Consider the following 27,997-nt stretch of genomic DNA (forward strand, 5'->3'; position numbering starts at 1 on the left):
ACGATGACAAAGCAGCGGCCGGCGGCGCGGGATCCGCCCCCCGCGCTCCGCGGGCGCGCCGGCCCCGGCGCGGCTGTTATGGAAACGGGCCGGGCGCGCCGGCGGCGATGATGGGGCGGCCATGGCCCGGGCCGGCAGCTCCAGCGGCGACTCGGCCGCGGGGCAGCGGGCCGGGGGCGCGGGGCGGCCCGAGCCGTGGGAGCTGTCCTTGGAGGAGGTGCTGAAGGCGTACGAGCAGCCCATCAACGAGGAGCAGGCGTGGGCCGTGTGCTTCCAGTGCTGCCGCGGGCTGCGGGGCGCGCCGGGCGGCGGGCGGCGCATCCGGGACACGGCGGACATCCTCCTGCGCAGGGACGGCTCGGTCAGCGCGCGGCGGGAGCCCGGCGCGGCGGGTGAGGGCCGGCGGGCGGGGGTGCGGGGGTGGCGTCCGCCGGGGAGGGGCTGCGACCCCCTCCCTCTCTCCCCTCTCTCCCTCCCTCCCTCCCTCCGCTGGACCCGGACCCGGCGCCCCCCTTTCCGCGCCTTCCTCTGCTGGACCCGCCGACCTCCTCTCCTTCCGCGCCCTCTGCTGCACTGGGGGCTCCTCCGCCTTCTCTCTCTACCGGACTGGAAGGCCCTGCTCCGCCGTCTCCCTTTTCCGGATTGGTAGCCCCCGCCTCCCCGCTGGGGCCCTGACCTCCGTGCCTCTCCCCTCTTTTCCACTCTCCCTCTGCTGGACCTGGAAGTCACTCTCTCGACCTGGGACACCCCGCCCCCCCCCCCCAACCTGGAATTCATCAGGGCCAGCTGCTGGCTGGGGAGGAGAGGGACTTAGCTCCATGGCGTAGCACCTTCAGCAAAGAGACTGGATTGTGCCCCTCCTTTCCCGAGTTCTCCCCACCTGGGCTGGTGCCTTCTACTTCACGGGCCTGCACCCTCAAAATGTCCTTCCCGCCCGGTGACTGGCGGTGTGAATCCTGGTTGCACCAGAGTTGCAGGAGGCGTGCTTAGGCAGGACAGGGAACGCACATTTCTTGGGCTCTTTTACGTGGGTATGAGGATTTAATTGCAGGCAGGGAGAATGTGTAAAATTTCGGGAACAGCTTGCTTAGTGTTTCTGCACTTAATCAACAAGAACCAACAATAAAGCCCTTGAAAGATTTGAAGTCTACGGAGAATGATGAGTTTAAGTGGTTTTTAGCTTCTAAAAAAGTTTTCTTCCCTGGAGAACTAGGGTCCTGCTATGGAGCAAATGATTATGATATTACCCCCAAAACACGGGGAAGCAGAGAGGCTGGCTGCATGTGCTGGACAGGGTTGGGCCCTCTCCAGCCCAGGAGCTGGGGGTTTGCTCCTGGAGGCCTGAGAATGACTGCAGTGAAGCCAGCCAGGCGCAACAGCTGCTTAGGTAACAGGGAGGGGTCTGCTGAACTGCCCCCACCCTCAGGGACCATCACTCTTTCTCCGAGTTCCTTCTCATCCCTGTGCCTTGCTCCCACCTCAGCCGTGTGGCACCTGAGAGTTGCTGTATTTTGCAAAAGAAGCAACAATATATTTGACAGGAGAAAATAAAAGTTGGCCCTCAAATGGTACTATTCCCATTTTACATTTGAGTAAGCTGAGGCTCAGGTTTACCCAGAGTCACACAGGAAGTGGCAGGGTTTGGATTCAGTGCTCATGCTCTCAGTGCCTGGGTACCTGTCTTCAGAGGCTGGGTGAGAGCGTGGCACACGTGGTACACGAAGGCCTTGTCTCACCTGTGGGACCCTAGAGTCTGCATGTTCACAAAGAGCTTTTCCTCCCTCAGAGATGATCCCTGTGCTCTCCTCATCCCTGGAGATAAACAGTATAACCCAGGGCCTGGCTTCTGGCGCTGCAGAGTGGGACAGGACTGTCAGGGCCTGTCTGGTCTGACCCTCTGATTTTAAAGATGGGGAAACTGAGGCACAGAGTTGTAACTGGTTTGCCACCAGTCATGGCAGGTGGTTAGAACTGAGGGGTCCCTGCATCTCTCTGACTAGAGGAGTCATTCCTCTACAGGGTGTACCACGAGGCCCATCCTCAGGGGCCGTGGTCACCTGGTTCTGTCCACTACCGATGCAGGGACGTATCAGTCCCTTCTTCCTGGTCACTGCAAACCCAGCAGCACTTCCTGCTTCATCCTCACAGCCCGACTGGAAGTTCAGGCTGCAGTTCAAAGCTCACACGTGGCCACTCTTCACTGACCTGTGCTGGGAGGTCCCAGCCCATGACGTGGAGGAGCCCAATTTCATTTTCCATTAGATGTGATATTTGGTTTCTGTCCATAAACATGTCTCGTGAAGGTGGATGAGGTTTATGACTTGCTGCCTCTTTAAAGATTAAGAAAAATAGATTGCCCTGAACTTTCTCTAGAAGAAGTCCTTGCTGTTCTTTTGTGAATCAGCTGAAACTTTAGACCAGCTGTGTCCTGAAGGTGACTAACACAGCATTTCTCTGGGACTTGAGTGATGAGTGGAGTCAGTGAAAGACACATGTTTGTTTTGTCTGTAATAGACAAGAGAAAGCTCATGTGAGCCCTGGGTTCCTATCTCCCCTTAGGAAATTCTGGTAAATTAGGCATTAGGTAAATGTTTAAAGTCACTTTACAAAAATCAACAACCAGACTAAATCTTAGTTGGGGGCAGTGAGTAATACTCTCTTAGCACAGGTGTGGGTACACTTCTCCCCCACTGCCAGGTAAAACTGACTCGGAAAGCTTCCTAATGGACAGCTGGAGACTTCTTCATAACTGCTTGGAAGCGCCCCTTTTCTTAAGTGGGAAAATGGAAAACATTTTAACAGGTGAAGTATTTTTAAGAGGCCATTATTAAAACCTCCTGATGGGGAAGAGTTTTTGTTTCTGCTTTTTAACTGAGGCAAGAAATGCCTGCGGGTACCTCTGTGCAGTGAGCGTGCCTCCTGAGGAACGCTTACTCCTTATCTGCAGCGAGGTCACAGTCAGTGACCCTGGGACGCTGTCTGTGGCATTTGTCCACCTGATGCCTCCAGGGCAGGCACCCCAGGGCAGTGGCTGCTCCCAGATCAGAGCTTGGCTGTCACCTGGCTTGAGACTCCCTGCCTTCCCAGGCGACATCTGCAGGGGAAACACAGGGACTTTTTTCTCCACCATGAAAACCCTGTTGGGCAGGCGGTGTTGACGAGGACACCTTGTTCACATCCAGCCTCCTCCATTCTGCTTCTGCTAATGTGCACACTGCCCTGCTTTTCTGATTTTTGTCTTTGTCAGTTTTGATGCTAAAGCTTTTCACAGGCCCTGATGCTCACATTTGGGTGCCTCACGTGACCTGCCCACCAGGTCACACCTGTCCCTGCAGCACCCTTCCTGCTCCTTCCTTTTCTGCCTGCAGTTCTGAGGCCCCTCAGGGCACCCCAGAGGCACTTGTCTCCAGGGTGAAGCTCCCCTTTCTATCCCACTGCCGCCCTGAGCCAAGGCCTTACCAGCTCACCTCGCTGTGAGGCCCTGAGCTCCAAACACAGTTGATGTGGTCTGTCCTGCAGTGGAATGTGGTGTGAACTCCTTGGGGCCCGGAGGCATCTTCCCGCCTCTTCACCTCCAGCCCAGTAGCTGGAGAAACAGCAGTGCTGGCGCCCTGATTCTGCCTCCTTAAACTGGGGTGAGCGTTGCACATGCCCGGGGTGGGATGAGGGCTAGTGAGGGGACACTGTGGAGCCCATAACCATGCCAGGCCCAGGGACTTCGCCACACAGAGGGACACATGTGGGTGCCACTGCTGTCTCTGTGCAGCCGTCACTGCGTGTTTAGATGGGGCCGCCTGTGCCCACGGGAGATGCTCATTCACAAGTCTCCTGACCAGTGTGCCCCCTCCCAGGAGCTGAAGTAAGATCCCGGCCACTAAGGAGTGTGAGCAGTCCCCTGGTGTTCCAGGCCACCTGCGTGTCTTGGGGGGTCCAGACAGTCAGGTGGGACTCGATGGGTCTCACTGGCAGGTCGCCTCCTGAGTGACTGGGAGCTGTCTCTGTAGATGTCTGTGTCTTTTTAAGTGGCTCTCCCCTGTCCAGCAGTGCGGGGAGAGTTAGGGCTGGCTGAGGAGGATGTGATTCTGCTTCCAGAGGAGAGCACAGTTCCCTGAGTCTCCTGGCAGCCAGGGTGTTCTGGTGGAAACATTCTCTTTCTACCAAGTCCTTCTGAGGTGGCTTTGGTCTCCTGTTTCTTGACCCTGTGCCAGAGCTGCTGGTGCCACCCACCCTCCCTGTCTGGGGTGACGAAGAGCTCGCTGTGCTGTGTTGGGCCCGCTGTCTTGTTTATACCTCTGACGAGAAAGGCACTGCTGTGGTCCCATTGTACAGAGGAGAAAACTGAGGCTCAGGATGGTAAGGCAACCATGCAGCCACCCGGGAGAGGTGGGGATAGGGCAGGGGGGACTCAGCCTGGCTGACACCCGCCTGCCCACCTCAGTTCCATTCTCTGTGAAATGGGGGCTGATAGCAGCTGCCCTGGAGGCTGTGTTGTCTGTGGAGCCTCGGGACGTGCTCAGCACTGGGGGCCCTGGCTGGCGGGGTGCCCTGATCCTGTTCCCAAGTGCACCTCCCCCGGACCCAGCTTGGGAAGCAGCCCTGCAGGCTTGTGTGATGGGCCCGGAGAGGATTGCAGGAGGCAGGGTCCTGGGCACGGCTCTAGCGCACATTTCTTGATGTAAAAAGTCCTCTGCCCCAAAGAACACTAGGCACCCCCTTCCGAAAATGGCAAGCAAAGGCTGAGGGCACCGCCTGGGGCAGGTGAGCGAGGTGAGGGTGTCTGGCACTTGTGTGTGGGAGGGCGGCGCTGGGGAGGGCCCCATCTGGGTGTGACTGTGTGAGCTGGTCTGTTTGTAGGTGATATTGTGATTTAGTCTCACCTCTGAGCAAGAATTACCTCCCAGGAAGGCAGCCCCTTGACAAGCTGTGTTCTCTGTTGAGATCTGTGTCAAGATGCCCGTGCCCAGTGTCACATCGCAAAGGACCCCCCCCAAATAAGCTAAGGCTGTGTGGCTGCTTCGCTGCCCACCAGCCCACCCGGGTGTTTACAAGTTCTGCCCTGTGCTTCCAAGAGAGGCTTCAGCTCCTAAGGGGATCTTGAGGGACCTGCATGCTCTGGAGATTTGGCTTGCGGAGTACGTAGCCCAGCCTCTCTGCCACCTTAGGGCCCCACCCCTCCACTACCCAGGTCTTCATGAAGAAGGGTCCTCGGTCCCCTGTGACAGAGTCTATTGTGTCTGTTCAGTTTGGTGCCGGGGGCAAGCTGTGGGGCCAGAGGTATCTGCGTGGCTCCCACAGAGGGAGTATGGCGCCACGGTGGAGGTCTGGTCCTGGGAGGTGGCCATTTAAGCAGATAAGCCAGTGAGAATCAGCTGCAGGAAGGTGCTAGGGCTTCTGTGCGATCCTGCTAGACTCCTCAGAGGGAGTCTGGCCTCCAGGTGAGGCCACAGTCAAGGAGGAAGCTGGCATTCCGGTAACTAAGCAGATCGGCGTGTGCTGGGTCCAGGGTGCCTGCACGCAGCCCCACCACTGTTCTCAGCTCCACCTGGAATCCCTTGATTCCGTGTCAGGCACGTGGGTGTCCCCTAGAGGATTTTCCCTGTGGCCTATCCCCAGGGAGTGGAGAATCAAGAAGATGGAACAGTTTGAAAGCAGGATGTAAGAGTTTCCTTCTGCAGGAACAAGTTACACAAACTCACTACTTAAAACAACACAGATTTACCCTCTTACAGTTGGAGAGGTCAGAAATCCGGATAATCCCTTTGCTTCAAGGTCAGCGGATTCACAATTTAACTTCCATCCGCTACCTCAAGCTCCCCTTGCAATGACACATGATCCCCACGGGTCCTGAGAGTTGGGATGTGACAGATTGGGGGCTATTACTCTGCTGACCATGGGGGGAAATTATGGAGGTAGAACCGACTGTTCCGACCACCTGGATTCCACTGGCAGCATCAGCATAGCACGAGTTCTGGAATCAGAGTTCTGTCCAACGTGGACTGTGGCAGGGCTCACACCTGAGTCCACAGGTGGGCGTCTTAAACACAGACCCACGGGCCGCTGAGTCCCACCCCAGGAGTGGCTGATTCTGCCCTGGTCTCAGTGGGCCTGAAAGTCTGCATTTCTGACAGGTTCCCCAATGCTGCTGCTACTGCCGGTCCTCGACCCACTCTGGGACCACTGGTCTACTGTGTGCATGGTGTCCCTGGGCCACAGCCTAAGAAGGGGTCTCCCAGCTCTTGCTCAAAGACCTCCAGTGCCAGTATGACTCATTCCACCTTCAGGTGACTTGAATGGCCTGAGGGTTGACTTCAGAGCCTGGCTAGCTCTGGGTTGAATCCCAGCCAGATGACCCTGGACAAGTTCCTCACCCTCTGTGGGCTGCCTTGTGGGACTGTGGCAGGACTAAATGAGATGGTCTGCAGGCAGCACTCGGGGCGCTCAAGGGAGCCATCGTTAGCCAAGTGTGAGGACAACTCAGAATTGATGCCTCAGTTCCAGGGCTGCTGCTGTCTGCTAGGACCAGTGGTGGCATCTCCTGTGGGTGGTCCCCAAAACTCGCTGGTGAGGGTTGGGTGCAGAGATTATGCAGGAGCAGAGAAGCACCAACCCTTCCCTCACCAGGACTGCGAAAATGCAGAGGATTAGCTGTGTGTTCATTGCTTGGGGAGCAGATAGGGCTCTGGCCAACACCCACCCCCCAGACTTGAGTCTCCACGGAAATTGATTCCTGGGTTCTGGGGAGGAAACCACACCCAGTGGATGATGAAGGAGTTTATGGTGGAAGTGAACTGGAGGAGGAAGGACACGCCAGAAACACAGGATGCCTTTGACCCATTTGCTAAACAAACAGCTTCCAGGGTTTCAAGCAGGTGTTGCCCTCTTGGCTTCAGGTTGCCACCAGTTTTCACCAGCTTGTTTCTAGAATGAAGAAGTAGGGAATGGAGAGAGGACTTGTGGGTGCCTCCAAGGCCATTCCCTGTCCTGACCCAAGCCCAAAGACAGTCATGGGCAGGGCGTCCTTGGGCTGAGCCTGGCTGGGAGGCCCTGCTGGTGCCCTTGACGTCATCTGCCGACCGTCGAGCTCGGGGCATCCTCGTGGGGCAGGGCTGGGCACCCTGGGAAGTGTGTGCACCCCTGACCTCACTTGTCCTCTGAGGTCAAGTGATGGGACAGGGGTCAGCCTGAACACTGCTCCTCATTCCCCTCCCCAGGCAGATGGGGGCTGAGGCTGCCAGGTAGCCTCTCCCAACACCCACCTGCTGGCAAGGAAGGCCGTTTCTCTGGCAGCTGCTCCAGGGAATTCCAGGCTGCGGAGCCCTCACAGATTTCTCTCCCCCAAATAAAATCTGTCATCTTTTACTACCACGGGCTCATTTCAAAGAAAACTCCCTCGCTTCTCCATTTCTCCTCATTTGTTGTTTTACAGAAGAAACTGTAGCGGCCTTCCTCCCTAGGACTTTCTGGGAGGAGGTTCTCCTCTGGGGAGAGGGCAGGAGAGACACGGGGTGAAGGGAGATGCCACAGGAACCAGGTGTCCTGGTTCCAGCTTCCACCTCAATGTGGCATCAGTAGACAGTCCTGCCTACTTCCGCTAGCATCGGTCTGGTCTCTGTTTTCCCCCAGAAAGTTTTTTAAAAAGACAAAAGGCAGTTTGCATGATGCCGTGTGACCATGTGGGTAACAAAGTCTTGGTAGCTACGTGTGGTCAGGAGGGAGCACTTTGGGGTCTGTAAGTACTTGGTGGGGATCCCCAGGCCACCCATTACTAGCTGTGTGGTCCTGGGTAAATTTCTCAACCTATCTGAGCCTCAGTTTCCTCATCTGTAAAGAGGGAGTGGTGGCACCAGCCTCCAGGAGGTGGCTGTCCCAGACGGAAGCCAGGGGAAGTCATTTGTTAGTTTTGCAGCAGAGCTAGGCACCAACCTTCACTGAGGGGCTCCTTGCTCTTCAGAACTCAAAGACTCCCCAACTCCTTGGGACTTAAAGTAAGGTTTGTGAACACTCACCGTCTGGTCTGTGCTCGGTTTGTAGAGAGGGCTGAAGGGCTGGCTGCCTCTGTGCCCTTGGTATCCGGATAACTCGATGCAGGCTCCTCCAGGAAGCACCTTTGCTCTGGTCCGATTTCTCCCACCCTCCATTCCGTCCATCCACTCACAGCTACAGAGTTTTCCTGAAGGCCCCACGTGGGCCGCAGTGTCCTGCTGGCTGTGCGCTTTTCTCTTAACTCCACTGGTGCTGTTAGTGGAATGTGTTCCATTATTTTAATGGATCAGCACAAAGATCTGTGTGTATCTTGATGGCATTTTGAAAACACTTGCAGAGTTGGCAGCTTCACTTAGCAGAGAACTTCATGGTTTGTACTTTTTATACCCCACCTGGATTTGAGGCAGCTGAGATTCACCCGCAACACCTTTCTGCATGTATAATTCAAGGAAGGCTGAAGAAGCAGGTGGGTTTTCTGTGTCTTGTCCACCCTGGTGTCTTGAGAGGCCCAAGTGTGGCTTAGGGAGCGGCTGGAGCACAGGTGCTGGGGTCCCCCAGTCTGGCCTCACCCAGCCCTACCACTTCCTGGCTGTGACCCTTGGGGCAAACAAGCTCGCTCCCAGTCCTCCGGTCCTCCATTTCCTCATCTGTCAAATGGATACCAGAACCGTCCACCTCCCAGGCTGCACACAGGTTATACGCGTGAGCATTCATCACACACCAATAAGCCCATGTTTAATACTGAACCTAAGAAAATACCCATCCGGCACCTGGGCTTCAACCCGGGAGCTCTGACTCTCTGATGGCTGACGGTCGGGGGAGAAACCTCCAAATTTAGAGGTGGTAGCAGATGGCAACTCACCCGGTGCAGCTGTTGGGAGCTCCCAAGCAAAGTCTGTTCCTTCCATGGAGCCTGGGTTTCTCATCAGACTTTGATTGGGGGTGCATGGCTTCTGACCATGTGGCCTTTCCTGCAGACCTGGCTGACCTGAGTGGCTCCCTTCCTGCTCCCTCCCTCCCTTCCTCATGCCCCAGCCATGCTTCCTGAGGGGCAGGATGGACTCCATGGCCCTGTTGGCTGCTTCCCGCTGAGTGGTCACTCCGGGGTGTGAGTGCTGTATGGGGGGGGGCAGGAGCTGTCTTTGCCCGCTGACCATCAGCCCTGTGGGCAGAGCTGCATGGCTCTCCTGGCCCCTGCCAGCACCTGGGCTTCCCCCCAGAGCTGGGTCTTGTTGGTGTCCATCAAGTGACCTTGACTTAGCCTGTCGTGAGCTTTCTGGGGTTCCAATGAGGACTTTGGAGGATACGCTGTATGTTCCTTGTGGGGGAGGTGGGTAATTGGCCTCTGTGTCGGATCCCAGGGATGCTGACACGCGTCCTGACCACCTGTTCTCTCCTCCCACAGAGCCCACAACGATGGTGGTGTCACCAGCCAGCTCAGAAGCCCAGGTACTTGGAAAACTTTAAGTTTACTTGGTACATGTTAGACTTAGGTATATTGTGCAACGTAACTTAGAAAGCGTGTGAAGTTACACAGTTGTTCCTGGGAAGGGCTTAGTGGAAGGCGTTGATGAAGAAATTCTTTGCAGGGTGGTGTGGACTCTGCCAGCCTCGGGGGGCCTGAAGGGAGGGGTACCCATGGCCCCTGCCTCCCTTTGCCCTCCAGCCCCTGAGCTCCTGGTGGGGCCTCCCACTGACCAGAAGGAGGGGGCAAAGGTGTTGTGGTCTGTGGGGTTCCCTGGGCAGAGGGTTGGGCAGGGGTTGGGTCTGGAGAGCAAACAGGAAAAGCAGCCAGTAACCAACGCCCAGGAGCCCCGACCCCCGCAAACTCAGACCTCACCAGTGGGGTCTCTTCCTGTGTCTCCCCGTCCCATCTGCCCACCCCCAGCTAACGTGTCCTGAGTCTGATGTTTATCATTCCACTGCCTTATAAAACAGTTTCATTTAAATGGGTGTTTATATGTTAAACATAGCCTTATACCATGGGGGTTGGCACAGGCCAAAAGATGCCATCTCATCTTTTGTGCAGAATTTAAAAACAGTAAGAAAACCACCCCCATGTTTTCTGGCTGCTTCTTATCAGCACATGCTGGCAATTCTAATAATGTCAGTGGTAGGACACCCCCTCTGGCTGGGGCAGATGCTCCCTGTTTAAACGGAAGGGACTTTCACAGGACTGCTGTGAGCCCTGTGGAAGGGTACTGTGCTGCACACACTCTTCTGGATTTGAGTGGAAGAAAGCCCAACTGTGTTTTCAGGAATTACCTTCACTGCTCTGCGTGGCTGCCGCTCCCCAGGCTGCCCTGCCACGCTCACAGTCCCCAGTGGACTTGCCTTCACCACCTGCCAAAGGAGACCTGTTATCAATTCTGAAACTATTTACAGGGAACTCTGTATGCAGAAGTCTGTCTGGACTGTTCTGTCTGGAGGCCCATAAATTAACCTGGGAGCCCCACCTAGGAAACAAGGCAGGGGGGCCTCTTGTTCTGTCAGCCCAGATTCTCACACTGGCCCCTGTACCTCCTCGGGCTGGTCCCCAGGGCTGGCCGCCGGGCCTGCAGGCTGTCTGGTTCCCACACTGCCGTCGCAGGCGGAGCTGAAGGTTCTCAGCCTCTGGCCAGCTGCCCAAACTTTTCCTTAAGAGAAAGCGAGTGGTCCTTGCCTTCCAGGGAGGCGTTCCCGGCTGGGGCACAGGGAAGCTTTTAACAGAGCAGATATCAGATAAGGGCTCCCAGTGGAGTTAACCCTTTCCCTGAATGGTGCTGGCACAGGCCACTGACCAGAAGACAGGGGGAGGCGGGGCTGGGGGCTGCTCTTTGCTGCGGTGGAGCAGGGGGGCTTCCTGGCGGCCCCTCTGCTTGTCCTGCCCCATGTGGTGGTGTGGTCTCCCTTCGAGAGACTGGGTCAGAACCATCACTAGGGTGGGCAGGGCTGTGGGGCCACCCAGAGGGGCAATGAAGTTCACTGCCATCACCACATCCTTCCTGGCACCAGCCTCTGGGCTGAGAAATAACTGGTGGGAATTTGTGTGAAGTGAGGCCCTCGCCAGCCCAGCAGTCCTGAGGGGCATCTGGGCACTTTCTGGAGATGCCATCCGGCCCAGGCCCAGGCCAGGGCCCTCCATCACCTGTCAGGTGTGACAGCCTCCATGCCTTGTCTCTGTGCCTCTGACTCGTGACTCTGGGGCATGACTTGGAGCCGGGGCTATGACCCTTGCCCCCTGCAGTGGAGATGAGGTGGCCTCCAGGATGCCAGGGCTGTTGACTTTGGCTGGAACTTCGCTCCCACGGGAGCCTGGCTCTTCCCACGCATCTCAGGGCCAGCTGAACTCCCTATGCCCCCTCCAGGCTCAGGGTGCTTTCTGAGGCATTTCTGCTGAATGAGATGGCCTGTTCTTGCACCTGGTCCCCTCCCGACACTGGCTCTCACCCCTGGCCTCTGGCTGTGCTCCAGCTGGTTCCCTTGGGGTCCAGGTTGGGGGAATGCAGGAAACGAGAGGAGTCCCAGGTGGACTGTGTGGAAGGTGTCTGCTGAGGGTATGACTCCCCTTGCACGAAGCAGCGCCCACCCTGGCACAGGCTGCAGGCAGTCTGACCCCCGGCCCTGTGCAGCCGGCTGCCTGATGCAGTCACGTGACCGACATTCGGTGCCTCTGCCCACCTGTGAAATGACAGGTTGCCTTATGCTTCGTGGCAAGGTTCAGTGGCAAAGAGCTGTTGTCACTTTGGTGTGTGTGTATCTTTCGTACTGTTGTCATAAAGGGAAAACATGAAAGCTGTGGAAAACACAAAACCAAAGTGTCACGCAAACTAAGCAGCATGATTATGACCTTATTCCTCGTGCCTCGTGCTCAGCTGCACCGTGGCTGTCAGTGACCCGCATCCCCTAAGGGGCTGAGAGCAGGTTCAGACGGCACCTGAACGGATGACTGTCCTGCACAGAACCCTGATTCCTAGATGTTAATGGTAGCCCATGGAAATACGGTTCCCTGCCAAGTAAAATCGAAATATGCTGAGTGAAGAGGTCTCTCTGCTGCGAGGCTCAAATTTCTAATGTGCTAATGCGCTTTTAAAAAAACTTATGGAGAAAGAATTTCAAGCATATACAAAGCCAACAGAACAGCACTGTGGGCCCCACACAAGACTCCAACAGTTAAGGGTACACCTGTTCCTTGGTGGCCCTGCCCCCTCCCTCCTCCTACTCAGGTAAAATTTTCTTTTGGGTTTTTCTTTTTCAGGTTAAATTTACATACATTGAAATTTACATGTGACTTAAAGTAATTAAGTGAGGGAATACTACTCTGTGGGTTGAAGTGTCAGATCTTATTTTGTGTAACTATTTCAGCAGCATTTATTGAAGGAGCTGGTCTTTCCCTTCTGGTTTAAAATATACTGGTGCAGCACACTAAAAGCTGATGTTTAACCAGGTCGCCCCTCTGTCTTTTCTCAACAAACTTGTTGGGGCATACTTTATATTTGGTGAGTTCTGGCCAATGTATACGGTGAGCAACGGTGAGCAACACCACACTCAAGAATACAGCCCTTTTCCAAGGCCCCAGAAGTTCTTGTGCGCTCCCAGAGCCTCCGGCCTGCTCTTTGTGCCTGTGGACTAGGTTTGTCCCCCTTAAAGTTCCATGTAAGCGGTGCAGCCTGGAGCCCACGGTGTGCCTGGGGCTGGGTCCTTGGCACAGCTGCCTGCTGTCCTATGCACTGTCCAGTTCACGGCTTGTGTGGACAGGCGTTTTTCCTTTCTCTCTTGAAATCCCTGGGAGGGGAGCTGCAGTCACGTGGTCAGTCATGTTGGATTATAAGGACTTACCAGTTTTCCACAGCGGACCTTGGAGCATCCCGTTCGGAGGACAGCCGGTGTTCTACTTCCCTGTTAGAAGCCATTCATTGGTGACCTTCGCGTGTGCACCGCTGTCCCCCTCCCCGCCCTGCAGGTGGTGCAGTCGCTGGGCTTCGCCATCTACCGTGCGCTGGACTGGGGTCTGGATGAGCAGGAGGAGCGGGAGCTCAACCCGCAGCTGGAGCGGCTCATCGACCTCATGACCAACAGCGACTGCGAGGACGATGACTGCGGCTGCGGGGCGGCCGACGAGGGCTACGGGGCTCCGGAGGAGGAGGAGGAGGCCGAGGGCGGCCCGCGCGCCGTGCGCTCCTTCGCGCAGGCCATGCGCCTGTGCGCCGCGCGCCTGACCGACCCCGGCGGCGCGCAGGCCCACTACCAGGCCGTGTGCCGCGCGCTCTTCGTGGAGACGCTGGAGCTGCGGGCCTTCCTTGCCAGGGTCCGGGAGGCCAAGGAGGTGAGCGGACCGAGGGTTTGCCCCGGCCTAAGGGGCCCGGGCCGCGGTGGGGGGCTTCCCGGAGGCCCAGGAGGTGAGGGCCGGGCCGGCGGAGCGCGTGGGGGGCGGGGTCGCAGCCGGAGCCGGGAGGGGCCACTGGACGTGCCTTTCTGTGCAAGGATGGGGAGCCAGGTGGGCAGGGCAGGGTGTCCCCCCCAACCCCTTCCGGCCTTTTGCCTCTGTCCCCTCGAGGGTCCAACAGGGAGTGAAAATCCTCAGTGCAGGGCTCTGAATAGCGCGGCTCACTCTCTCTATGTTTTAGCTTAACTCACACCTTACCTGGTTTTGCATAGGAGGGAACTCGGGGTTAGAAACTTAAGTAACTGGCTCTCAGCACCTTTACCCCATGACCTCACTCCTGCTGCCTCTAAGTTAGTTATTAACATCCCTGGTCCCCATGTTTACATCTGTGAAAGGAGCTGTGCCTCCTGCCTCTGGCTTGTCTGCCAGGGTGCTGGTTCCTTCTGAAAATAGGGCACTGGGGGGTTCCTGGACAGCCTCTTCCTGCTGGCATTTCCCCCCAGCGCTGTTCTGCCTCTTCGTGGTCCCCAATTAGGAGATGACAGTCTTTGCCTCAACTCTCTCAGCCTCTCCCTTGTAGGTATTTCCTTGAAACAGGGGTCACTGCCAGCATTCCACCAGCATTTCACAGATGAGAACAGACTTTGATGAGGTCGAGAAGAATTGTCTCTTCTTCTCTCTTGCTTATTGGCAGAAGGTATTTTGAGAATTAACTGATGCTGGTCCCTGAGTCCACCCTGACTCTTTATGGAGGCGTCTCTCTTCTCCTCCACCCAAGACACGTTCCTGGCCCTGAGCTCCAGCAGGTTCTCAGGGTTGTTCTGATTGCAGGGCCTGGACCCAGCACAGGACAGTTCAGATGCTGCTCCAGCCACTTGGCCCTTGTGTGCAGCCCAGTCAATAGCCCAGGGGTGCCCTCTCTCAGGCTCCCAAGCCCCGTCCTCCATCTTCCCTCCCCACTCCTCCTCGGTACCTTAGCGATGTCCTTCCAACACTCTAATTGGGGGATGGTCCTAATTCTTTACCAATCAAAGTTCTTTCTTTAGTAGGAGTAAACAGTTCTAGACTTGAAGCAGTTGGCCCAGGAGAAGCTCAGGGAATTGGTGGGAGGGAGTGAGAGGAGGGTCTGTTGGTGGGCACAGCTAGGTTGACATTTTGGGCAGAAACTCCCTGCTTGGGGCAGGTATAGATACTCTGGGAAGAACAGGAGACCCACCTTCATGCCCTTTGTCCACAGGCACTGCCAGGTCACACACAAGTCTGTTTTTAGAATCACACACCTTGCGCTCCTCAGAGACTTGACAGAGTTTTCAGGAGCGTCCTAAAGCAGTTTGGCAAGTGGCTTTGGACATGAGCCAGGGTAACCGGTTCTGTCTTGGTTGGAGGATATGGGTGGCGAGGGGCTGGGGGTGAGGGGAGTCTGTGTGCTGAAGGGCAGATGCTTCTCCGGGGTGAGGAGTGGTGAGAACAGGCCCCACCTGCTGCCAAGCTTCAGGGCAAGAAATCTAGCTGCTGCCTCCCAAATTCTCAGCACAGAACAGTCACCTGACAGTCCTGCACAGCCATCCTGGGCCCTCATCATGATGGTGGCACTTTCTCTAGTTCATGAAATACACACCTGTGACTGTTCCCCAGTACTTGTGTTGAGTTAGGCACCCTCTCGCCCATCCATCCATCCGTCTGTTCATTCTTTCAACTAATCTTTAAGACTTCACAGTGTGTCACACTGTGGTGGGAGCCAGTAACCCCAAGATGAAAAAAAGCAAAAACTGAAAATGCGGCTCTGGCCTCACAGAACCAGTCGTCCAGACAACAGTCAAAGATGCAGATGATGTAAAACTTCAGATGGGATCATGTACAGAGACGTGGCTGTGGGTGTTCTGAGGGGGTGGGGTGTGCCTGGGGCCTGGGCAGAGAGGCTGAGAAAGGCCTTCCTGAGGAGGGGCCCACATCAGACCTTCACTGGCGATGGAATGGGGGCGTCCACGCCTGCACCTGCTCTCTGTGGAGGACGCAGTCCTCAGTGGGGTGTGTGGATCAGCTAGAGAAGGGGACAGGCTTTTTTTTTTTTTTTGTAAACGAGGAGGTTCTGGTCAGTGCTCTGCAGGTGCTGTGCCTTGTCCATTGCCCTTGCCCAGGGGAGCTGCCAGAGGAACACCACGCATTCCCGTGTGGCTCCAAGGCTGGTGCTTGGTTCCCCCAGTATCTTCCTGAGCCCCAAAGTCTTGTCCAAAAGGCCAGCTGTCCCTTTGTGACCTGCTGGACAAGCAGCCTGCGTGGTAAGGAAGTGCCCCTGGTGGCCAGGCCGGCAGGGGCACACGCACCCCCACGGCCGCGCCCTCCATTTCTCCCGGACGGACAGATGCTGCGGAAGCTTCGGGAAGACGAACCACAGTCAGAGAGGCCCCTGGCGGAGCTCGACAGCCTGGGGCGCACAGACTGGGTAAGACGTGTTCCCCGCTGACTCGGGACATGGATGGGCACAGCCTAGCAGCCCTGCCCTGGACTAAGAGCCACTTCCATCTTCTCTGGGGCCCAGGCCCGACTCTGGGTCCAGCTCATGCGGGAGCTCCGCCATGGAGTGAAGCTGAAGAAGGTGCAGGAGCAGGAGTTCAACCCCCTGCCCACCGAGTTCCAGCTCACCCCCTTCGAGATGCTGATGCAGGACATCCGCGCCAGGAACTACAAGCTGCGCAAGGTCATGGTGAGCCGCCCAAGGTCGTGGGGAGCTGGGGCTGGGGGACTCCACTCTCTGCCCGTCCGAGGCCCTGCCTGGTGCCCTGGTCACTGAACCGGGGGTTCCATGGGGACTGAGGACACAGTGTGGCAGGGCAGGAGCTAGGGCTGCGGGACTGCCCCCTGCGAGGCCTCCGTGGCCTAGACGTGTGCCAGCTTCACTCTGGGAATCTTACACCTGCAAGTTAATTTCATTCTCATGATGACCCTGTGAGGTGGTGCCACTGACCCCCATTTCCACTTGAATCCAAGATGCTGGGAGAGCCAGTGGTCAGGCCTCGCAGGCCACGGCCACACGGCCCCTGAGAGGGAGGATGGAGTGAGGACCTGGTGCTGCCCAGGGCTGTGTGAGCCCATCCTAAGGCCGCAGCCCCAGCAGATGGGCCCTGAGCCTTGCTGCCTCCCCGCCCTCTCCCACAGGTTGATGGGGACATCCCTCCCAGGGTGAAGAAAGATGCCCACGAACTCATTTTGGACTTTATCCGCTCCCGGCCTCCCCTGAAGCAGGTACCTGTGCTGCGCTCCTCCAGTCTCAGCCGCCCCTCCTCCAGGAGCCTGTGCTGATGAGCACAGAGGACTTCCTGTGCCAGCCCACCTCCCGGATTCCTCAGGCAGGCTCCTCCCCACCCCAGGCTGTGCCCTTCTCAGCCGGCACTGCCACACCCTTGCAGGTCTCCGAGAGAAGGCTTCGCCCTTTACCCCAGAAGCAGAGGACCCTGCATGAGAAGATCCTGGAGGAGATCAAGCAGGAACGGAGGCTGCGGCCCGTGGAGGGCAGGTGCTGGGATGGCCGTGGTGAGCGGAGTGAGCCTGGGCCCTCCTGCCCTTCCCCTGCCTTCCTCCCCTCTCTCACCACCCTGTCCTGTCCTGCCCTCCCCAGGGTTTGGCTCTCTGCCTTGCATCCTCAACGCCTGCTCTGGGGACGTCAAGTCCACTTCCTGCATCAACCTGTCCCTCCCAGATGCCGGGAGCAGCGCCCAGCGCCCGCGGCCCCGGGTCCTGCTCAAGGCACCCACCTTGGCTGAGATGGAGGAGATGAACACATCCGAGGTCAGAGCCCACGGTTCCTGAAGAGACCAGGGAGGAGGGGAAGGAGGAGGGCCAGGGCCGAGCACAGCCACAGTGCAGCGCCTGCTGCGGAGCTGGTGTCCTGCTATGGGGCTGGGTCTGCCCTGGGGGCAAGCATGCGGGGCTCAGGGACCCTTACCCATCTTGGTGGCTCAGAAGGGTGACTGGGGCAGTGGCCTTGGGCCACCTGTTGCCTCAGCACAAACAGGACAGAAATGGAGTACTCTGTCATCTTGGGGCTGGGAAGCTGGGCAGACCCCCTTGGAGATGAAAAGCCAAGATGTCCGAGCAGCTCCCCCTCTGGGCCGCACTGCCCTCAGAGCCGAGGGAGCCCCGGGTGATGGTCATCTCCATGGGCTCCACCTCACCCCAGACCTGTTCTCCCCAAGTTGTTCCAGGGGCCTTGGGCAAGGGTTTGGTTTTTAAGGCACCAGAGGACAGTTGGGCTGGGCAGTGAGTGGGGAGTGGCCCCACGTGTCCTGTGCCTCAGGCCAGGGCCAGACAGGAGGCACTGGCGGGCCAGGAGATCAGGGCAGCTCTGGGTCGGTGTGTCCGCAGGAGGAAGAGTCTCCGTGCGGGGAGGTCACACTGAAACGAGACCGCTCCTTCTCGGAGCACGACCTTGGCGCAGCTCCGGGGCGAAGTGACTTCTGGTCTGCAGCCAGCCCCGCAGCCCGAAGGAGCGTTAGCACCGTCGCGGCCCCGGGCAGGGAGCGTGCATTCCTGGGGGCCCAGCACCCAGCAGCAGGGTGAGTGTCGCCTCTCCTGTGGGTGCCCTGTCACCTTGCTGAGCCGGCAGCACCCAGAAGCCTGCAAGAAGGGCTTTATCGCCTCAGGGAGCCATTCCCCACCTTTGACTTGAAAACTTTCTTATTAAGTTAGTCATGGGTATTCACTGTCAAATGCTAAAACTTAAAAAAAAAAAAAATCCCCGTGATTCAACCACCCGGAGATAATTACCATTCATGTGTTAGCACATAGAAAGACGGAAAGATGGACGAGTAATTGCTGAACCCTTCCAGTCTTTCTCTTTCTGTCAGTGAAATGTGTCCACAGCGAACCAGATAGGCTGGGCGGCACAGGTTCACTCTGGAACCTTGCTAGTCACCTGGGATTTCTCGAGAGCCCCTCCTTTCCCTGCACAGAGGACAGGACAGTTCTACTGGCCATGTAGGGTTGGCTGGTCCCAGCGTGGTGAGGGCTGGGCTCCACCAAGTTCCCACAGGTCTTAGGGTTGTCACCCACCCACTGCCTCCCTCCAGACACGGCAGCCCTTTCTCTACCCTCAAGGTCACCTTGAGCTACCCTGTTGCTTTCTGGCCACTCAGGGTGGCCCTGCTTAGTAGCTGTGACTCATTTTCTGGTGTGAAGAGTCTCAGGCCAGGGATTCCATTCCTCACTGTCCCCTCGCTGGGTCTCCATGCAGAGTGTAGTGAGGGGGCCTGACCAAGGTGGACGGCCTTCCTGCGTGGCCAGTGCCCTGTGTGCTAGGTCAGCCCTGCGGCTGCCACAGCACCATCATGGCACTCAATGTTGGGTCACTCACAGGGCTCGGGTGTGGGGCCTGGATGTGGGCAGCGTGTTCTCTGCTTGGCCCCTCACCCCCAGGAAATCACTCGCTGTCTCCTGCCGCCTGCCAGGCCATCTCTGCTGCCCCCTGGGCACAGCCCTCCCACACCAGAATTTCTGCAGGTTGTCCTGACAGGCCCGTGTTCTTCCTCCAGGTTCCTTCACGGTTAGTGTCCCGTCCCACCCTGACCCCAGCTGCCCCCCACACAGTGACCTGGGCTCAGCCGAAGACAAGCCAGGGGCCTCCTCAGCCCCAGACGCCCATCACCTGTGGCTGGTGAGTGATGGAGGCCCCGTGGTTGAGGGCAGCTGGCGCAGTGTTGGTCTGTTGGGCTCAGGAGTGCTGGGGGCTTCCATCAGCGGGCGTGGCTGGGTCCAGAGAGGCTACATCTAGGGAGGCTGGTCTCTGCTGCCGCCTCCTGGACCTTGTGAGCACTGCGGCCACCAGGCCAGAGAAGGACCTTGCTAAGGGGACAGCTGAGCCCCATGTCTGGGGGTTAGGACAGAGGAGACGCCTGATACCCTGTGCCCTTGAGGCCGCGAGGTGTGCCTGGAGGGCCTGGCGGCCCCCCGTGCCTCAGCTCCAGCAGCTGTGAGCTCTGCTGAGTGCAGTTGTGAGGAGCCAGCAGCTGCTGGTGCTGAGGCCCCCGCTGGTACCCGAGCCTCAGTGTGCGGCTTCATCAAATGGGGTGAGAGGAATGAGGTGCCCGGGGAGCCACAGGGCAGCTTGCTGGCGTGTGGAGGAGTCAGTGCTGTGCTTGTGACTGTTTGTCCCTCCAAGTATTACCAAGAGGCTCGAGAGAGAGATGTTAAAAGGCTTTGAAAAGCCTAAGGCAGCATCACAGGTAACACTCCCCATCTGAAGGGGATGCTCCCCTTGGAGCCCTGTATTCGTCATCTGTTACATGTAAAAAACCACATTTATTATGTCACAGCTTCTGTGGGTCCAGAATCCAGGAGCGGCTCAGCCGGTGGCTCTGTCTCGGCCTCGGGCGAGGTCACAGCCGGCGAGTCAGCAGGGCGGCGTCGACGGGGCTGGAGGGTCTGCTCCCGAGGAGGCTCCTTGCCCGGCTGCGGGCGGGCGGCCCCCTGCCCCATCCCGTGAGCAATCCGAGAGAGCCAGGAGGAAGCCAGTGTCTTTCCAGCTGAGTCTCACAAGTGATACACTGTCATTTCCACCTTATCTGTTCAGTACCAGTGAGTCACTGAGTCCACGCGCAGGACCACTTTTGAAGGCAGGGATGTCCAGGGACCAGGGGATGTACAGCAAATCCTACAGGTGTTTTTTTCAACTGAGATCTCGAGTGCTTTCTGAGAGGCATGGCTGTCAAACATCAGAACTTCAGTGGCCTTGTCCCCACCCTGAGCATGTGTGCGTGGCCCTGTCTGAGGGGCTCCCCGTTGAGACCTCTTGGCAGTGTGTGCTGTCGGTGTGACGGCTGTTAAGGGTGAGGGGGGAATTGTGCAAATGTAACAGCACCACCGGGCTACTGGAAAAGCAATCAGAGGCCAGGGAATCTGGACACTTCATGTCACAGAAGAGAAGAACATGGGTCCCAGACTCACCCAGTACCAGACAGTGGCAGGTGTCTGACAACCGTAACTAGGACAGTCCACTGAAAATCTGAGGCACAGACACTGTCCATCTCCCATTAGCCTCTCGTCTGGCTGCCTCATCTTGGTAGCTAATGTTTTAACTCCGGGTGCCAGGCGCTGCGTCCTCTTGGTGGAGTTGAGATACCCCACTTTACAGAAGAGGAACTGACACTTTGAGAGGCTGAGTTCTGTGCTCAGAATGCAGAACTGCTCTCCTGTTCCCCTGGGGGGCAGAACAGGGCATGCTTGCCACGAAGGGCCCAAAGGAGCAGGTGGTTATGACGAGTCAGGTGCAGCCTACACATATCCAGAGCTGCAGCGTGGTGAGCGGCAGGAGGGAGGGAGGTGGGCGCAGGGAGGGAGGAGGGCTCCAGCAGCGGGGGCAGTGGGCCTGGGGACTCTGGTTGCTTTTCACCGGCTTGGTGTGTGTGTGCAGGTGGGGAACCAGGTCAGAGGCAGGTGTTTCAGGTCTGGGGAGCACTGTGAACAGGGGTGGGGATGGGCTGAAGGGTCGCGTGAGGAATAGGTCATTCTGGGGCTGAGGACAAGCTGGGTGGGTGGGCGGGGCCAGGTCACAGGAAGCCTTGCCTGTCGCAGCAGGACCCTGTCTGAGAAGTCACGTGGAGCTGGCAAGTGGGCGCTTTAGTAGGAGGCTGCTGGGCTTGGGCAGACTGAGGCCAGTAAGATGCCAGGGGCCTCGGGGGAGAGAGGACCTGGTGGAGACACCCCAAGAAGCTCACCCCTGAGAGCCTGAGCCCACCCGCCCGTCCCTCAGGAGTTCAGCCACCCTGTGGAGAGCCTTGCTCTGACCGTGGAGGAGGTGATGGATGTGCGCCGTGTGCTGGTAAAGGCTGAGATGGAGAAGTTCCTGCACAACAGGGAGCTCCTCAGCAGCCTGAAGAAGGGGAAGGTGAGGAGGCCAGGGACCCCGACTTCTCTCACTAGGCAGGGGCCGGGGTTGGGGAGTGGTAGGTGAGGTCAAGACTGCTCTTGGCGAGTTTGGGACAAAACTGGGCTCTAAGCAGACCTTTCCTTACAGATTTGCTGCTGCTGCCGGATCAAGTTCCCTCTGTTCTCCTGGCCGCCCACCTGTCTTTTTTGCAAGAGGTGAGCCTTCTGTAAGCACCTGAGCTGTGGGTTTACATGGGAAGGAGGGGTAAGAAGCCTTGGCCTCTGTCCAGTCCCGCTTCCTCTGTTCCATCCCTATAGGGACGTTATGTCATGCACTGTGACTACTGCAAGTAAGGAACAGAATTTTTTAAATCTATTAAAAAATTTCCCTCTTTTTCTTAAAAAAAATTTTTTTTTAAATGGGGGGAAGTAATTTTTTTTTAGGTTTGCTTATTTGTTTATTTTTTTAAACAGAAGTACTGGGAATTGAACCCAGGACCTTGTGCATGCTAGGTATGCACTCTGCCACTGAGCTATATCCTCCTCCCCAGGAACAGAATTTTTAATTTTTAGTTTAACTTAATAGCTGAGGGGCTCCCACTTTCAGCCAAGGTGGGATAACAGGCACCAGACAGGCAGTTTTACACTTGAAAAAGCCAAAAGAACCCCCCCAAACCCCAAAGATTATGAAACATTGGTTTTCAAGCAATAAATGGGAAGCAGATGGCATCCTGTGACTGCCTCAGTTCTGGAGTCAGCCTGTTGAGCTCCCTGAGTGGAGGAGGTAAAGCACAGAACCCAGGAAGACCAAGGCAGTGCAAGTTCTCCGTGCAGATTTCTGGGAGGAGAGGGTTCTCCAGGAAATGAGCCTCAGATACCTGCACACAGTCCCCCCTGAGCATTCAGAGTACTGATCAGCACATGCAAGGAAGTTACCAAGGGCTTGTAAAGAGTCATCTTGGAGCACAGATTGGCAAACTCCAGCCCATGGGCCAAATCTGGCCCACTGCCTGTTTTAGAAATAAAGTTTTATTGGAACACACCACATCGATGTGTTTATTCATTTAGCCATACATAAAATGTATACTATCTGACCTTTTATGGAAAAAGTTGACTGACCCTGTCCTAAAGATTTAAAGGAACAGTATCTGTTCCCACTAGTCACGGTGGAAACGTTGTAATTCACGGGCCACTGAGTGGGATCACAGGAAGGTCTTGCCGCACTAGCAGGAATAAGTACCCCCAGACTGAGCACTGCTCCAGAACGAACAAGTCACAAAAGCAAGACCTGAAAGGACCAAACTGTTCCCAGATATCTTAATTGCTTCCCAGAACAAAGCTCAAGAACAGGAATAAAAAATGCCCAGCACCCAGCAAGAAAAAGTCTGGCATCCAGTCCAAGGTTATCAGGTGTGTCGAGAAGCAGGAAACATAACCCATGATGAGAAAGGTCAGTGAAATCCCCTGGAACTGACACAGACGTTAGCACCAGCAGACAAGGACATTAAAAGTTTTGAACTGCATTTCGTATGTAGAAAAAGTTAACGACATGGAAGATTGAAAGAACTCTGAGACACATCAAACCTCTAGACATGAAAACTGGAATGTTTGGGATGAAAATTACACTGGATGATTTACAGCAGATTAGACATTCGGAGGAATGTGCAGAAGAAGAGATTAGTTAACGTCAATACATAGCAATAGAAACTATCCAAAGCAAAAACACCAAAAGAAAAAAAGAATTTGAAAAAGGAGTTGGTGAGCTGTGGGGTAACATTAAGAAGCCTACCTAATACAGGTGTAATTAAAGTCCCCAAAGGAGAAGTGAGAGGCAGAAAAAGTATTTAAAGAAATAAAGCCTAAAAAAGTTTTCCAAATCTGATGAAAAATATAAACCTACAAGACATGCAATGAACCCCAGGCAAAAGAAACATGAATAAAATCACACCAAGGCACAAATTAATCAAATAGATTGAAGCCAGTGACAGAGAATTCCTAAAATCAGCCAGCAAATGGACATGTTATGAGGACTGCAGATTTCTTGTCGAAACACCGCAAACAAGACGTCAGTGGAACAACAGCTTTCAAGTGCTGAAAGGAGGTGAAGACCGTCAATCTAGAATTCTGTACCCGGCAAGAATGTGTGTCAAAAACAAAGGCAAAAGTAAAGACATCTCCAAAAACACACAAGCCTAAAGAATTCTTCACAATCAGCTCACACCAGAACAAGTGTTAAATGAGGTCCGTCACATAGAAGGAAAACAGTACCAGATGGAGATGTGAATGTTCACAAAGGAGTAGGAGCACTAGGAACAGTGATTACTGAGATACAATACTACTAACATACACGATGACCTGCTTACGCCGCTTTCAGAGGTAAACCAGTGTCCAGCACCCAATGATGTGAAGTTCAGTGTTTGGCATCCAATCACAGTTTACCAGGCAAGCAAAAAAAAAAAAAAAAATTAATCTATTGTGGGGTTTATAACATGTATCAGTAAAAAGTATCATAATGGGAGTGTTAAGGCTGGGGGTGGGGATTAGAAGTATGCTGTTGTAAGTTTTTTTTTATACTGTACGTTAAGTGGTAAAATACTACTTGAAGGTAGAATGTGATAAGTTAAAAGACATATTCTGTGAGCCCTAAAGCAAACCTGAAATAACTTGTAAGTCAACAAAGAAGATAAAATGGAATAATAAAAAATAATTAATAGAGAAGGCAGAAAAGGAAAAGGGAAGAAAGAGCGAATAGGACCAAAAGGAAGTAGCAAGAAATGGACTTAAACCCAACTATGCCAGTAATTACATTAAACTTAAATGGTCTGAACAATGCAGGTAAAAGGCAGTTTCCCAGATTGACTAATGAAAGCAAGACTGTTGTCGACAAGAGGTGTACTTCATTTTTATTTGTTTATTTTTATTGATGTATAGTTGACTCACAATAGTGTGTTAGGTTCTGGTGTACAGCATAGTGATTGAGTTATACATACACATATATTCGTTTTCATGTTCTTTTTAATTGTTACTACAAGATATTGAATATAGTTCCCTGTGCTGTACAGTAGGACCTTGTTGTTTGTCTGTTTTATATATAGTACTTAGTAACTGCTAATCCCAGACTCCTAACTGATCCCTTCCCCTCCCCTTTGGTAACCATACATTTGTTTTCTATGTACATTTTAATTATTTAAAGTATTTAAATTATTTTATTTAAATTATTTAAATTAAATTATTTTAAATTATTTTATTTAAAAATTTTTTTCAGGCATTTTTTTGGAGGGAGGAGGTAATTAGGTTCATTTATTAATTTACCGGAGGTGCTGGGGATGGAACCCAGGACCTCATGCATGCTAAGCATGCACTCCACCGCTGAGCTGTACCCTCCTCCCCACATGTGCTTTAAATAAAAGACAGAAATTGGTTAGGAAGAGAGATGGAGAATGATATACCATGTCAATACTAGTCTAAAGAAAGCTTGAGTTGATACATGAATACCATGCAAAGTAGACTGTGGAGCAAAGAGTATTACCAGAGGTAAAGGAGTTCACTTAATAATGATAAAAGGAGGAAACAACCTCAAACATTTTCTCTACCTAGCAAGAGAGTCAGGTACACAGAGCAGAACACCAGCATAACTGCAAGGAAAAGGAGCTAAGTCCACGGTTACACTTGGAGGTGCTGATGAATGTTGTGGACAGAGAAACTAAAGGTATAGGAGATTTGAACAACACTGTCACCAACTTGATCTAACTGACATGTGGAGAGCACTTGACCCAAGAGTGGGATGTACATTCTTGTCAACGGTGGAACATTCACCAAAATTGACATATTTATGCCCCGTATTCTGGGACATAAGGCAAGTCTCAAAAATGTGAAAAGATTCATATCATACAAAGTATGTTCTCTGACCACAATGAAATAAAAGCAAATTTATACAGACATTTGTGGATGGCAAATTAATTCCGGGATGTCCATGCAAGTGTACACGGTCCCTTGTTTTATTTATTTTTATTTTTTGAGGGGTAGGTAATTAGGTCTATTTATTTAATTTAATGGAGGCACCAGGGATTGAACCTGGGACCTCATGCACGCTGGGCAGGTACACTACCACTTGAGCTATATACCATCCCCCAACAGTCCCTTGTTTTAAAAAATAAATTTGGACAATTTGTACTGATGTGAGGAAGAGCCCTGGTGTATCTTTATAGAATAGTACATGATACCGCATTTCATTTATTTTATATTCACTTTAAATGTTTTTGTTAATTTATGCTTAGGTCTGAGGGATGGGAACTATTGCTGGCAGGGGTCATCTCCAGGATGGGCTTTACAGGAGAGGACCCTACTTATAAATTAGAATTCTCTCTAATGTTTGAATTTTTATAGCAAGAAGGTATTTACTTTTGAAATCCCATATGGGGAATAAAAGAATGTTAATCGCTGCTTAAAACTGAGTACCTCAGCTGAGGCTTCTCTGGCTCCCATAACGCTCACGGAGAGAAGGGTCAGGCACATTGAGCTCCAGACCGGGTTTTTCACCAGAAAGAGCCATGAGTGGCAGAAGTACTGTAGGTGTGCAGCTTAGTAAAAAGAGAAGCAAGATGTGGGGGTAGAACCACAGTGCAGCACTGAAGTGTCCAGGGGTGGAGCAGAAGGCCTGGCAGCGGGGCTGGGCGAGAAGGGCCCTCCTGGCTGACCCTGTCTCCTCTGCTTTCCTTCCAGAGCTGTCTGCACTTCCTGCAGTGTGAAGGTGAGGGTCTTCTGGGGTCTGAGTGAGACCCCACGCACCTCGGTGTCCTGCGACCTGGCTGGGCTTGTCGTGGTGGGGCAGGTGGGACAGAGGCTGTGTTGTCTCCCGTCCGATGATCCTACCCTCACCAGTCACCTCCTTCGTGTCCTTCCTCCAGGAAGAATCCACCCCTCCACCTCCCAAGACTATGCGGTTTTTAAAGACCTTTGTAGATGGTCTTTTTTTTTTTTTTTTAAATCCATGTTAGTAGGCCAGTGCCAAGAAACCCTTTCCTTCCTCTAAAAGCCATCCTTCTGACACGGCAACTCCCTTTTGTGTTTTGGAGAAGATCTTTAGAGCAGCTTGGGGTGTCTGCATATGTGCAGGTGTGCACAAAGCTAAAAGGTAACATTTCACCCCATTACAAATCATCCCAGAAACAATAATCTGCTTAATAAGGATTTTTACCACCACTATTATAAACCCCTATTTTTTATCTGCCACTTGGCCAAGGAGAAACCACCACACATCAGTGTTAAGTACCAATCACACCTAGGGTGAGATGCTCCATGTGGTAAAAAGGCAGTTCCTGTTCTGGGGACGCAAGGAGGCACGTGTCTTCAGACGCCAGGCATGGAGGGGCGTCCAGAGAGCATGTAGGGGGCGAGCGACCTCTAGGCCATCCCTGCCTTGCTGCCTGCCACACAGGCCCAGAGCAGGCGGCTGCTCAGGGGGACGAGGGTGCCTGGACCGTCTCTCTGCATTGCAGATGAAGATGCCTTCTAAGAAGCTTGCACACATCCCCGTCTACACACTGGGCTTTGAGAGTCCCCAGAGGGTGTCACCTGCCAGAACCATGCCGACACAGAGAAGAGACGTCTTCCAGTGCGTGTGGTGCCCTTGCTGACATCACTGTGGTGGCCGGGCATTGACAGTAATGCAGGGAGCTGGGGGTGGGGTGGGGGCTATTTGCTGGGGCACCCCAAGCAAGTGGAAACCCAAGGCAGCTGGTTTGAAACACAGGGGCTGAGTGGTCAGAGCCCAGGAAGAGCTTTTGTGGGTGGGCTCTGCTCTGCCTGCTGCAGGCTGTGGGGGGGTGCCATGGAGACTCTGGCAGGGCCCCCTGACGGCCCTCTCCCGCCCCAGATCCCTGCAGGGGCCCCAGTGGCGCAGCGTGGAGGAGGAGTTCCCACACATGTACACCCATGGCTGCGTCCTGAAGGATGTCTGCACTGACTGCACCAGCTTCGTGGTGGACGTGGTGCGCTCCAGCCGCAAGAGTGTGGATGCCCTCAACACCACGCCCCACCGTGCCCGCCACACCCAGTCCCTGTACGTCCCGGACACCTGGACTCTGGACCTCAAGTGACAGCCCCTGGGCCCCCAGGCCACCTGGCCAGAGGCTTTCCAAGGTGCCCCCAGGTGGCCATGTCTCTGGGGAGGAGATGGGCTGGTCCTGACCCAGGCGGAGAAGTCCCCATCCTCCTGAGTATGCATGTACATATATACATATATAGATATGTTTATATAATACTTACACACAGCCTATATATTTATATTCATGTTTCCTGGCCCCAGAGTTCATTTGGGGTCAGGCTCACCCCAGGACCCTCCCTGGGGGAGGCTGTTTCCTCAGGTTCCTTGGGGTGGGGAGGGGGTGGAATAGGAACAGGCCTCCTCACTCAGACAGGGAGGGGCAGGCGGAGGGACAGTACAGGACCCCAGCGGGGGGCTCTGGGGAGAGGGTCCCGCCCCCATATGTATTCTCTTCTCTGTCTGGGGCTGAGAATACTGCAGCTTCCCCTCCCTGGGTGGGAGTCCGGGCTGGGACAGGGCTCCTGGGTCCCCTTTTTGCATCTGTGCACTCTCAGCAGGGAGGTGGGCTGAGAGTCCTCTGCTGGGCCCCCATTTGGAAGATCCAAGGCCCAGCTTGCAACTTGCCCCTGCCTGGCCTCCACACCCGGCCATTGCCATGCAGCTGGTGTCACCTGCCTCACTACGTGTGGGACGGTGCTGGCCTGAGTCCCGATTCCAGGAGGAGCAATGTAAACTGCACACGG

The 27,997-nt window shown here is 54.7% G+C and overlaps 1 protein-coding gene across 1 annotated transcript; it reads left to right on the top strand.

Moving 5' to 3' along the window:
- Positions 1-27,994, top strand: SPIRE2 (spire type actin nucleation factor 2). The gene is given in 16 exon segments (XM_032464689.1): positions 1-392; positions 9,389-9,432; positions 12,926-13,288; positions 15,711-15,791; positions 15,888-16,052; positions 16,505-16,591; positions 16,756-16,879; positions 16,965-17,134; positions 17,711-17,773; positions 17,775-17,901; positions 18,877-18,998; positions 21,093-21,227; positions 21,357-21,424; positions 25,931-25,958; positions 26,707-26,822; positions 27,084-27,994. Coding segments are annotated over 16 exon segments (2,187 nt in total). The 5' UTR covers positions 1-121; the 3' UTR covers positions 27,307-27,994.
- The last annotated feature ends 3 nt before the right edge of the window (positions 27,995-27,997 follow it).

This window comes from Camelus ferus, chromosome 21 (genome assembly GCF_009834535.1).
Source record: "Camelus ferus isolate YT-003-E chromosome 21, BCGSAC_Cfer_1.0, whole genome shotgun sequence".
In the NCBI taxonomy this organism is placed as follows: Eukaryota; Metazoa; Chordata; class Mammalia; order Artiodactyla; family Camelidae; genus Camelus; species Camelus ferus.